The following is a 12,858-nucleotide window of genomic DNA, read 5'->3' on the forward strand; positions in this document are numbered from 1 at the left end:
CATACTTTGAATGAAACTTATTTCACATTTTGGTAGAAATAATTGTATGAACAGTGAGCAAAACTTGGTGAGTTGCAGTAAATTGCACAAGTCATTTCCTGAATATAGTAATCACAATTTGTACTGAATTGAGTATCGTTCAAATTGGTATTTGCAGTGTTAGGGAATCCCCGATCCGCATTACGTAACATCATGACGTCATTTATATGCGACCCCTAACTAGTTCAGTGTCAATAAGATGGCGACTGGCGTGAACGTGGGGGAAACTCGAGATTACATGCTTTGGTTCTAATAACTGAGTCTCAATTCAGGCTTTGGTAAGTACGTAATAATTACAGAACCCATCGACTGTAGTTGGGAGTCATAATTCAAAGGTAAATGTTGTATTTTAATCATTTATTTGCAATGGTTTCTTTGATAATGTGTGACTGTCATTCTTGTTCTGGTGTGAACAGCAAATGCCACTACACATGTCGATATAATATCAGATCACACCATTGCCACAAGACCACAGTAACGATGCAGTTTTAGTGAGTAACGATATAGAACGACCGGTCCATTTATCTGTAACAATGTAACAATGCTTACAGCCATACGCACTAGCATGTGTGATTACCGGGACCTGTGCATCCAAAACGTTTGTGCCGCCACAAAACGAGCATACACAGTTACTATGACTGATCGGTATATAAATAATAAAATATGATAAAATATTTTAATAACAAAATTATCTTATATTTGAAATGCTTGAATTGCACTGGGTTGTTTACTGGTCCCCACATTACCTAATTTTACGTGAACGTACCATAAATTTAAAATCATTCCCACCTAGATTCATGTGCATGCTGATTTTCTGTCCAATCTACACAAAACGAAAGTAGATGTTCTCGAGCATTCTTGAAAAATAAACGTCCATATAGCTATCCCAATAAATGTTTTATGAAGTTATTATGAATTGTGCTTTGTTTTGGCATTATAATAGATGTTGGTGGCGTTTATAAGTTCATACCCCTGTAGCCTTGTGCCTGTGCTGCAAAACAATTTGAATTGTTTTGATATGATTGCCATGGAAACGTGATCATGTGGCTTAAGCATGTACAGTGAAATGTACATTTTTCTAATCCTACAATTTTTATATTTCAAGTGTTTTTTTTATTTCAGACTTGAGACAATGGTAATTGTAGGTATAAGCAGTTTTGCATATAATAGCAGCAGAAAATCTAAATCGTGGATTCGTCTTGCTCTCCTAGTGACTGTTGTCCATTTAGTGTTATTAGTGTTCATTGCACAAACTAGTTCCAACAAGACACTATTAGTATTGGGTAATTATTATGAATGGTTTAATATTGGCGACAACAGCTCACAGTCATTTGGATCGTTTGGGACTGAAAACATGCAAACACCTAGCCGTACCAGTTACAACAGTTCAACAAGAAGTGTGTCATCAAGAACCGAATGTTACAACAGAGTATTATACAACTCATCGGAAATGGTGTGTACACTTCGAACAGCGGCTTTAAAAATATTAGATAGACAGACTAGTCCCTTTAATAAATTAGGCCTGTCAAGATACTTGCCTAATGGAAGTGCGTTTTTAGAAATGAAAACATACAAGTGGTGTGCAGTAATCGGCAGTTCCTACTTCTTGCTGGGATCTAAGTTAGGAAAGGAAATAGGTCAGTATCTTATTTTTTGTCCTATTCAATTCAAATTGTTAATTGATGACCGTACACCTTACAGTTGAGTCAACGCATATATACAAGACAGACCTTGAAAATAACACGTAAACAAACAAACTGTTTTCTAATAGGTCTGACTGTTAGGTGTTTGGTAGCCAATCAGACCCAATCGTCGAGACAGTTTAGTTATTTCTCGATCAATGAGTCACAGTCTGTATTCCAAGCATCATCCTTTCAATGGCTTCTAGGTCTAGTTATTCTTAGATACGACCAAATGTAACGAAAAAAATATACCAAAACAAACATTTATTTCACAGTATAATTTATGAGAACGCGCATTCACTGTTGTTGTTGTTGTTGTTGTTGTTGTTGTTGTTGTTGTTGTTGTTGTTGTTGTACGTCTTTATCTGTGTATGCAAATACAATTTTAATATAGAGTGATAATACCGTGTTTTTCTAAAATTTCGGTCAAACATTCCGTGCATGTAAGCAGTAACATTTACCATCTAGAGGAGGCATACACAAATCATAGATGGCATAACAATGTTTGTACTGACCTCACTGACCTTTCCAGTCCTCATACTGAGGACATTTCGTTTTACTCACACTGGCCACCCATTATGTATCGAATACAATATCAACCTACGTTATCAACTTCATCAATTTTAAGCCTCCGGAAAATTGTTTTAATTTACCAAACCCATTTTGAGTTTAGTACCATCCTGATAAAATTTATTTTCTTTTGTTTTTTATTTACTTACAGTGATTCATGTCATGTATCAGAATGACAGTTTTAAAGTCAATTAGAATAAAATACGTTGACAGATAATAACTAAATGTCGGACAGTATTCATCGTGTCACATAAACACTGAGTGACAGCTCCTAACAATATAAAACTGTCTCATATAACAGCTGAGAGTCCTGAGAAATGGAAAATTTCGATCGAAGTAATGTATGTAAATCATAGTAATGAGTTCCTATTAATATGTGAAATCAAATCAAATTGACAGATCATGAGATGTGTGAACTATAGGTTATGTGTTATGTTTTTGATCGTCACTAGTTGTCTGCACATTAGGGTAAAAATAAAATATCCAAATACATATCACTGTTCTGAAATGTGTCGAATTCAAAATGTCAAAATAGTTTGACATAATTCAGACTTTCTTTGCTAGTATTATGCAACCAAAACGGTGGACCACATTTGACAAACGTCTTGGTAACTATCGCAAGCTAACTAGCAAGCCAATGAGTGTAACCTAGTACGTCACATCATCATCGCTATAAACAAGTCTGGGTGAGAAATATGAACATACTTTATAAAAGCTAAACAAAAACATAGAAATCAAACTATCAAAAGGCCAATAGATGAAAATGGTGACTTACTATGTTTTTAGAATGACCTTAGTGTTTGGTTCAAGTTGCAAACAGTTTTTAAAGTACAAGAACTGATCACACGTTTCCTTTTCCAGATTCACATGATGCAGTTCTGCGTTTCAATGATGCTTTAGTCACGGGATTTGAAAGAGATGTAGGCAGCAAAACAACAATACGTTTAATCAATAGCCAAATGCTTGTGAAGAAAAAAAAGAATGCATCGTTATTAAAAGCATTGAATGTGAACAGCACATTATTTGTATGGAAAGCCGGTGGTCGTGACGAAAATCTAATGAAGGTACGTAGGTATACCCATTTCTATAGCATGAGTGAAATGTAGTATTGCCAACCATAAACCCGCTACCGACATATCTTAAGAAATGGAACAAGACATTGATTATTAGGGTCGACCCCTCTACATGAGACGTCTAGAAGATGTAATATAAAGCATTGTATCTTTTATTTCATTTTCTGTCACAACACTCATTTGATACACAATCATTTAAATTGATCCAATCAGACTTACCATTGTGCATTACTGATATCAGACTATTAGAATTAATTGTTCTAGGCTAGCCGCGTCATCTAATGTGCAATGTTTATAGTGATGTGTTGTCATAATGAGTTGTGTATTGGCATTATATGATGAAATTCAAGATCATCAGTATGTATTGTTCAGTTATTCTGGGATAGTGCTTCTTCTAATACTTTGTCCTTTCCACGGATGATGTGATGGTGACTCTGTCATGAATTAGTTTTTGCGTATTTGTTGACCGACTTGTTTAGCTGATTACTAGTGAATGGCTGTGTTATATCTGTCATCATTTAGACTCATGCGAGGTCCTGGACGGTACTTGACTCAGTGATTTGGAACTAATTATGATATAACCGTTGCCATCCGGACCGCTATTTCTGACAGTTGGGTACTCGCAGTTAGTAATATAGTGAACGATTAATCAAAAGATATGACGTGTCCAGTACTTAGTTTGATTGGCTATGTGCAAGTTGAATGTGTGAAAGGTACGCCCTATGTCTTTTAACTGCTTTGTAATTGATTAAGTTTTGATAGGTAATAAACAGTCTAAGTCCTTGGTCAGAGAGAGAGAGAGAGAGCTCCACGGGGCGAGGGAGTCTTGGTCAGTCCGGGTAGAAACCCCGACGAGGCAGTTCGCCTTGAGGCGTTCTCCATGTGGCTAAAGACAAGCTATTGAAACGTATTTCGTTGTGTGCGTCTATTTGACTGTAAAGCTTAAGTGACTTTCCCGGTCCGGTACCTCAAGCAGACGTGATATAGAGACAGACGTGTATTTCTCTGACACGTGTTGGAGAAACCCAGACCAGAAGAATTTTCCCCGTGATAACTCTGTCATGAATTTGTTTTCGTGTATCTGTTGGTCGACTTAATTAACTGATTATTAGCGAATTGCTGTGTTATGTCTGTCATCGTTCAGGCCTATTTGAAGTTTTGGACGGAACTTGGCTCAGTGATTTGGAACTAATTACAAATAACCACCACTATTTAGACTACTCATTCTGACAGTTTATATCCATAGTTATTAATGTAGTGAACTATTAATCAAAAGATATGACGTATTCAGTACTTAGTATGATTGGCTTTATGATTGAAGGTTACGCCCTAGAGTCTTTTTACTGCTTTGTAATTGGTTAGAGTTTTGAAAATGAATAAAGAGAGTTTGAGTTGGTCTTGGCGAATACTCCACGATAGACGCAGTAGAGAGAGAGTGCAGTCCTGGGCAGTCGAGAGTTCAGTCCAGGGGCGAGCCTTGAGGCAGTCCAGTCTTGGGCGAATCTTGGTTCAGCCTTGTGAGAGTCTTGGGGACTTTTCCCCAGGGCGCTGTGTCTTATAGAGTGCTCCAAAAGATCGACTAAGACGAGAGCTGAAACGTATTTCGTTGTGTGTGTCTTATTTGACTGTAAAGTTAAAGTGACTTTCCCGATCCCGTACCTCAAGGGGACGAGATAGAGAGACGAGACGAGTTTCCTCCCTGACAGTGTGGAGAACCCCGAGAGAGAAGATTTACCCCCTGATAACTCACCAAGGACACTCAACTTCAATTTCACACTTTATTTTGTTTCTTCAGTGGTATACTGTTTCAAAAGATATGTTCAATAATTATATTAAGTGGTGTATCCATCGACCAGAGCAGTGTCCTTACGTAATCAACCCATCAGTGCTATGGAAATGCTGGGACATTATTCAACGTTACACCAAGGAACGTATGAAGAATATTGTGCCTACAACAGGATTTACAGGTGAGATCCAGAAAAAAATGTGTTCACGTTTCTTTGAGAAAGCGCAATTTTATAACAAGTGTGATGCGCACAACAGTTTATGAAAACGAAATGACTATAGACGTCTTTGTTAGACCATGGACGTATAAACAAAAGGAGTCACAAATGGTTTAAGTTCAAACATGGAGCTAAAATAATTATTTTAGCTCCATGGTTCAAAGGTTCCATGGTCATTTCCCCCGTTTACTCGGTGATTATAATGTTTGCTTGTTAATTTAGCAGTAAACAGCAAGTTATCGTGGGACGGGGGATTTTCATGCACGCAATGACATTTTCGCGTGAAAGAAAATTGCGTCTAATCGATGTGAAGATTTTTTTGAAAAAAACTACACAACAACAACATCGCGCCTGAATTTACCATGGCGCTAGAAAGATCCCTTTTTGACCACACCACTGCAAAGATCGTAAGGTAGGCCAATTTGGTGCAACCCTGCCAAAACAGCCGTTGAAATGACCGATACAAATTCCACGAAAAAACGGAAAAACAACATAACTTAATTTGATTCGATAATCATATAGATGTATTGTTCATTGTGGTATATAATGGTATAATGGCGTCGACGTGTTATTGTTACGTCACTGAGTCGTTTCGATGCTAGATGACGCGAATTTTGAAATGGTGTATCTGCATCGATTGCATTATGCTATGTGTATATAAAAATAAACATGATTGGATTTTTTGCAATTACTCTAATGAATTATCAAAACATGCATGATTATTACTATTTCCTTGTCTTGCATCACTATTGGTCATGTGACCTGTTACACTGGCTTTGTGTTTATTTATGTAAATTCACGCTTAGTCGTTTGTCTCTTCGTTAGATAGTAATCGCCACAGGATGCTGACCACAAATGTGGTTTGTTTTAAATAGCACAACTACTATAAAATACTTCATTTTCGCTTGGAATTAATTTTCGCTAAAGGGATGATTCAGTGAAAATAAAATCCAGTGAATATTCCTTTTTCCTATATTTTACATTCAACTCGTCAAAAATCGTCGAAAATAAATTCCATGTACAAAACACCCAACAAGTCTTTTCAGCGAAAATTAATTCCAGCTAAAATAAAGTATTTTACAGTACTCGTGCGATTAACTACAAAAGTTGTATTTTACAGGAATCCATCTGATGCATCACATATGCGAGTCAATTGATGTGTATGGCTACGTCACACCTACAAACACGAACTGCCACTATTATGACGTACATAAATGTCCTCGGTTGGCATGGCACCCCGTAGAAGCAGAAAAGAATTTCCTAAAGACACTTCATGTGGGAAATGAAAACGATTTATCTGTCAAGGGTAAACTATCCTTGTACGGATTTCATCATGACTGTGTAACATGTTAAAAAGACGAACATGACCTATGATGTAATAAAATAATTTTGACCTATGACGTAATGAAATAATGTTTGTTCTATGACGTAATGAAATAATGTTTGACCTATAACATAATGAAATAATGTTTGACCTATGACGTAATGAAATAATGTCTGACCTATGACGTAATGAAATAATGTTTGACCTATGATGTAATGAAATAATGTTTGACCTATGACGTAATGAAATAATGTTTGACTTATGACGTAATGAAATTATGTTTTATCTATAACGTTTGTCTTATGACACAATCGAATATCACTTGACCTATGACACAATGGAACAATCCGGTGCACTTTGACTCACAAAAATCGAAGATTCGAAATTATTTTGAATAATAGGACGATGTAGGACGTGTGCTGACTGCCATTCGCAAATAACTAAACATTTTTTCAATATTGAATCGTAGTTTTTCGTGTAGTGTTGCCACTAACTAGTACATACATATACGTATATGTAATATTGGTGAATACTGATGTTAAAATACTGTTATATGTTATCAAATAAATGTACCAGAATGCAAATCACTACAATATTAAACCTGGAATGCGTGCGGTGTTTAAAAATCTCCAGTGAATCAGTAGTGCCCATATCTTGACGTTGAGATGAATTAACAGCTTTGCTGTGGCAATAATGTAAATAAACAGGTTATATGCTAATATAGCAACAAAGGAACGTGACTTGGAAGGTGGTACCATAACATGGACGAATGACTATCCTGGAAAAATAAGGCGATTAGCAATGGTTCGGATGTGGGTCAGCATTGGAACATTCATAAAATATGTAACACTAGGAATCGTCATTGTCGCAAACAGGACATTTATCATGCTATGTGAATCTTGCACTGAAGATATACATGCCAGTAGTATACCGGTAGGTATTGAAGACCTCCTTCTAATTAGCATAATGGTGCGAAGTAACATCTTTTGAAATTTGGCTTAAACTCCGTTGAGTGGAAACCCCGGAAAACACTAAACCAGTTGAAAAACACTAAACCTATTGAAAAAGACTAAACCTGTTGAAAAAGACTAAACCTGTTGAAAAAACACTAAACCCTTCGTAAAGGGCGAATTATGGATATACCATGATCGTTCAGTTGAGTATTTATGAAAAGAAAGCTAAAGAAAAATCCCTTTATGATCGAGGCCAGGGCCGCAGCTGATTTGGCAGCAGGACGCCCTCTATATCATATATATAATAAAAAAAGCCGCCTCGAAAATGACCCTGACCATGCTGGAAATTTTTTAAAAATTCCTCGGAAAACAGCACATAACTAAATGTATTTAACCCATATTTAATACATATAATAAACTTAATAGTTTAGATTACATTGAGGGCGCCCTTGTGAAATCAGCTGCCGTCGTGGGTTCTGTTTCATGTTTTCGCTTTCTTTTAATCAAATATTCACTGGACGATTATGGTACACCCATAATACACCCTTTACCTCGGGTTTAGTGTTTTTATTGTCAGGTTTAGTGTTTTTCGACAGGTTTAGTGTTTTTCGACAGGTTTAGTGTTTTTTGACAGGTTTAGTGTTTTCCGGGGTTTCCACTCAACGCTTAAACTCACTTAAACACGGCAAAGCTTTCATCAGAATGGAGTAAAGAAATCTTATATTTGTAAACATTCACATTTTCCACCTTAAAACAGAGACATTACATAGATCAATGTTATGGTCTGCAGATTCATTTTTCAAAATATGTTTGAATGCATTCTTTCCACGACACATGAATGAACTCGTAAGCACTGAGATTAAAAAATCTCCCCGACTGCATTTTCCTAAGAAGGAAACCACTATTTTCCTGGTACGTCAAATCACCTTATTTTGGTGACGTCAGCATTAACAAAATGTTTGAGAAAAAACAGTTCATTTCTAAGTGGATGTAAAAACAGAGTATTATTGAAAATTAGGCGTTAACCTTATGGCATTTATCAATGAGTTTGAACAATGGCAAAAGCTTAAGTTTACGAGGGACACCGTTCGATACTGAGCCTCGGGGAAATCTACAACACTGACTTGATGACATAGACAGAGAGTTCGCAATTCACCCACTAGTCAACCTAGTTCGCTGCGGACTCGCAATATGATCTGAACTGTCATTACTTTATGAACAAACAAACAGTATTATACAAGTCGTGGATCGGATCTACTGTATATTAAGAATAATAGTGGACTATTTGTATCTCTTCAATGTGTATTCCATTACCAGGCATGAGTGTAATCCATCATTGCTGAGTTTTCTAAACTCTGTATAAATCTCGACCGCAATGTAAACCTTGCTGCAAGGAATGAGCTATGTCAACCGTGTCACGTAGGCTTGAGAAAATTCCCAAATATTGTTTACGTATTCTCAAAATGAGTAACGATCGATACGTTCTAGTGTGCTACAAATTTCAACTTCACCATGCATACAATAATAAACCATTTTGGGCTCGTAATTTGAAATTAATGTTATTTGTTATGGTTTTGGTGACGCCCGGATAAATCAAAGAGTTGGCCGCGAATCGACATTCCTCAAATTATTTAAACAAAACTCGTGCGACATAGATTTCCAGTGGTGACAAGAACAAATCACCAAGTGCTAGAAACTTTACCATTATAAAAAATGAACTATTTTTTTAGCCAGAAAAATATCTAAGTCGTGTAGATAATTTGTTATATAGAATTGCTCTGACCAGACTTTGAGTCTCCTCTCATAATTTTAAAACCGAAACGGGAAACAATTTTAAGTTGTAGCACTGAAAGACGTTGCCCGGTTTACCATAGACCCTAGAAAACAGGGACATGCAACTTCTGTCTAAGACAAAAGAAAATCCAGTTTCCTGTGTGCAATGTGGGTTATAATCCCATGTATAGATAATCCCATTAATACATATACCTATACATCTGAAACAGTTTTAGTTCTTACCTTTCTACGCTTTTTTATATGTTTGATAAGTTATGCTGTGCCAATATTCACATTTGTCAGTATATAACGAGTGCACTATGCTATACCTGTTCTAAATATGATGAAAAATCCACTTGTTATAATGACACAAATTTTGACAGGTCATTGTTTACGTTTAAGCAGTTTTGTTTTCTTGTAGAGAAAACTGACCATTTTTATTCCCCTTTTCTGTTTTCATAGTGGAATAAAAACTGTTAACTTTGCAATATTTAGTTTCACTCGAGTCAATAGAATGGGCTTGGCTATTCAGTTTTAATCAAATGTAATTTTTCCGATTATATTCTAACCACAAAGTTGGCTCATTTTGTGTAGCTACTCCCTGGCAGCCATATTTGGCTTATGTAACAGGAGAGGATGTAACAGTGGTGTTGACATAGCTTTATTGTCAGTTTCACTAAGGTGTTAATTGGGTAGAGGATTATAACTAAGGTTACATGAAAGGGATACCTACAGTAGCATGTCCCTGTTTTCTAAGGTATATGGGTTTACTAAATAACTTCATTGAGGACGAATACATTTTGGTCTCATTGGTCCCACCGGTATATCCCGTTATATTATAGTACTCATTGTTATCCTGGTAAATTTGTCGAGCTCATGAGTTGTTCCAAAGATACCATTATATTCAATCTAGCTATATACAGGACAAACTAATTAACAAACGCCTAGAAGCGTGTTCTCTTTGACATGGTTGCGTGAGATGCGCCCTCCGTTCGGCCGGCGAGGGCGCCACTCACGCCTACATGTCAGGCTAATATATAGCGTGCTCTCGTGTGTGTTAATGAAACTACTATTAATTGTACATTTTGGCCAGTATGGAATAAACATATTATCGAATTGGAGATGCATATTACCCGATCATACTGACATTACCGGTCAACAGGCATGGGCCCGATTACAGACACGGAAATGAGGGACACCACAACATAAGCATATTCTTGTATTGAGGGGAATTTCGAAACAGCTATTCTAATGGCAGAAACAACTGTGTCTTTTACAATTCATATTCTTGTGTAGCAGATTTTCCAATTTTTGGAATTTTCAATAATAATTTCAGAAAATGCACAAAATCATCAAATTCTAATATTCTCCACGTAATTAGTGGCTTGAACAATGACAATTCAAAGATACGACTTTAAAAAAAAATTAAATTGTTATACTATATTTTAACGTAAAGTACATAATAAGATAACGTAATTAGATGCGAAATACAGTGAAAATTTGCTCCACACGAGAATGTCTTGAGAAGAGAACTGAGATTTGGTTTTCCATAACTGCCATGGTAAAATATGTATTCGTCAAGCATACAAGTGCATGCACTTTATCGCAAATGAATGAACAGATATTAGCATAAACTGGTACCTGTAATTTCATTCACAAGATTGCAGAAGTTAAATGGCAATTGCATAATCTCTGACTTGAAGAAACATTGGCTTTATGGCAAATTATATGAAATGCCTTGATTCTGTTTGCAACTTTTCCCTACATAGGTTTTGGTAGATTGTTGATATGTTGTAGGACGGTAAGCCAGTGTTATCATGAACGGACTGTATGTTGCAATGAGTGACAGGTATAAATGCAATAATATATGTAGTGTTCTATACTTACAATGAGTGACAGGTATAAATGCAATAATATATGTAGTGTTCTATACTTACAATGAGTGACAGGTATAAATGCAATAATATATGTAGTGTTCTATACTTACAATGAGTGACAGGTATAAATGCAATAATATATGTAGTGTTCTATACTTGCAATGAGTGACAGGTATAAATGCAATAATATATGTAGTGTTCTATACTTACAATGAGTGACAGGTATAAATGCAATAATATATGTAGTGTTCTATACTTACAATGAGTGACAGGTATAAATGCAATAATATATGTAGTGTTCTATACTTACAATGAGTGACAAGTATAAATGCAATAATATATGTAGTGTTCTATACTTACAATGAGTGACAAGTATAAATGCAATAATATATGTAGTGTTCTATACTTACAATGAGTGACAGGTATAAATGCAATAATATATGTAGTGTTCTATACTTACAATGAGTGACAGGTATAAATGCAATAATATATGTAGTGTTCTATACTTACAATGAGTGACAAGTATAAATGCAATAATATATGTAGTGTTCTATACTTACACATGCAGTCAATAGTTTCGCCCGTTTGGGTAAGTTGAAAGAAAACCTGCTTCGATGCAGCGACCCAATCCTCTTCCAACAGTCTGCAATTGAACAATACGCTCACGCGGTGGCGCTGTTTTGGGTTCAATGCAGGCCTTTCCCACAGTCTATCGCCCTAAGTTTGTCAATTAGCTTTCAGAGAGTATGAATTATTATTTATACATTTTTGCTACAATAGAAAGCAATTCATTGTTTAGTGCCTGAATTCAAATTGGCAGTGTTTGTAGGTGCAGTTAGAATTGGTTAATTTACTGTTCTTATTTCTAAGGTATTTAATAATGGAATTAGTTCAGTTTCTGTTCCTATTCCTATGTCGTGTTCTTTCTGGTTGAGTATCTTTCCTTATCATTTGTTTCTGTCTCATTCATGTAATTTTTCAAAAAATAATTTGTGAAATATGTGTTGTTATTACGTTTTCACCAAGCGATGTGGTTTTTAATAAAGTTTAAATATGAATGCGAGATTCGTAGTTCAGATATTGACACGTCTCAATATTTTTCATTTTTTTAGTATTTTTGAATCATTGAATCGTACACAATTCTACAGGTCAAAGGTCGTGGTAGGTGACTTGTGTTTGACTATTCGTTGCTCTTCTTTCTATGTCTTGTTACTTTCGTCCACGTTAGATTGAACAGCGCCCCCATCTTCTAGGGCAATTACGATTTCAGAGTTCAAATACGTTGATATGCTAATCAGAACATACGCCATGGAAAATAAACATTGATTTACCCACAATCCAATGTACTCTTCTAGTGCAAATCGCAAGTATGAGGTTTGACACTGGGCGCAACTTGCACTAATTACCGCCGGTGAATCCTTCGATGCATTCCAATCACCTAAAAATACCTAACTAAAACTTGATAACGTCTTTGTACTCATTGATCTGCGCAACAGTCAAAGTCGCCATATTTGTTTATATGGGACCCATATATCTCGCGCATGCGTTGCATGACGACTACAGC

General features: G+C 36.0%; 1 protein-coding gene across 1 annotated transcript; it reads left to right on the forward strand.

The window, feature by feature from the left end:
- The first annotated feature begins 214 nt into the window (after positions 1-214).
- Positions 215-7,291, forward strand: LOC102804178 (beta-galactoside alpha-2,6-sialyltransferase 2-like). The gene is made up of 5 exons (XM_078010910.2): positions 215-317; positions 1,162-1,676; positions 3,153-3,355; positions 5,160-5,331; positions 6,488-7,291. The coding sequence occupies exons 2-5, from the start codon at positions 1,172-1,174 to the stop codon at positions 6,718-6,720; spliced, it is 1,113 nt and encodes a 370-aa protein (XP_077867036.1). The 5' UTR covers positions 215-317; positions 1,162-1,171; the 3' UTR covers positions 6,721-7,291.
- Positions 7,292-12,858: the final 5,567 nt, after the last annotated feature.

This window comes from Saccoglossus kowalevskii, chromosome 8 (assembly GCF_978046115.1).
Source record: "Saccoglossus kowalevskii chromosome 8, keSacKowa6.1, whole genome shotgun sequence".
Lineage (NCBI taxonomy): Eukaryota > Metazoa > Hemichordata > Enteropneusta > Harrimaniidae > Saccoglossus > Saccoglossus kowalevskii.

What these genes read in the sequence shown, in the direction of transcription:
- LOC102804178 (XM_078010910.2), top strand. Translation starts at nt 1,172, where the DNA reads ATGGTAATTGTAGGTATAAGCAGTTTTGCATATAATAGCAGCAGAAAA. An exon ending in GTGACGAAAATCTAATGAAG is followed by an intron (nt 3,356 to 5,159) that starts GTACGTAGGTAT and finishes TTGTTTCTTCAG; the next exon opens with TGGTATACTGTTTCAAAAGA. An exon ending in GCCTACAACAGGATTTACAG is followed by an intron (nt 5,332 to 6,487) that starts GTGAGATCCAGA and finishes TGTATTTTACAG; the next exon opens with GAATCCATCTGATGCATCAC.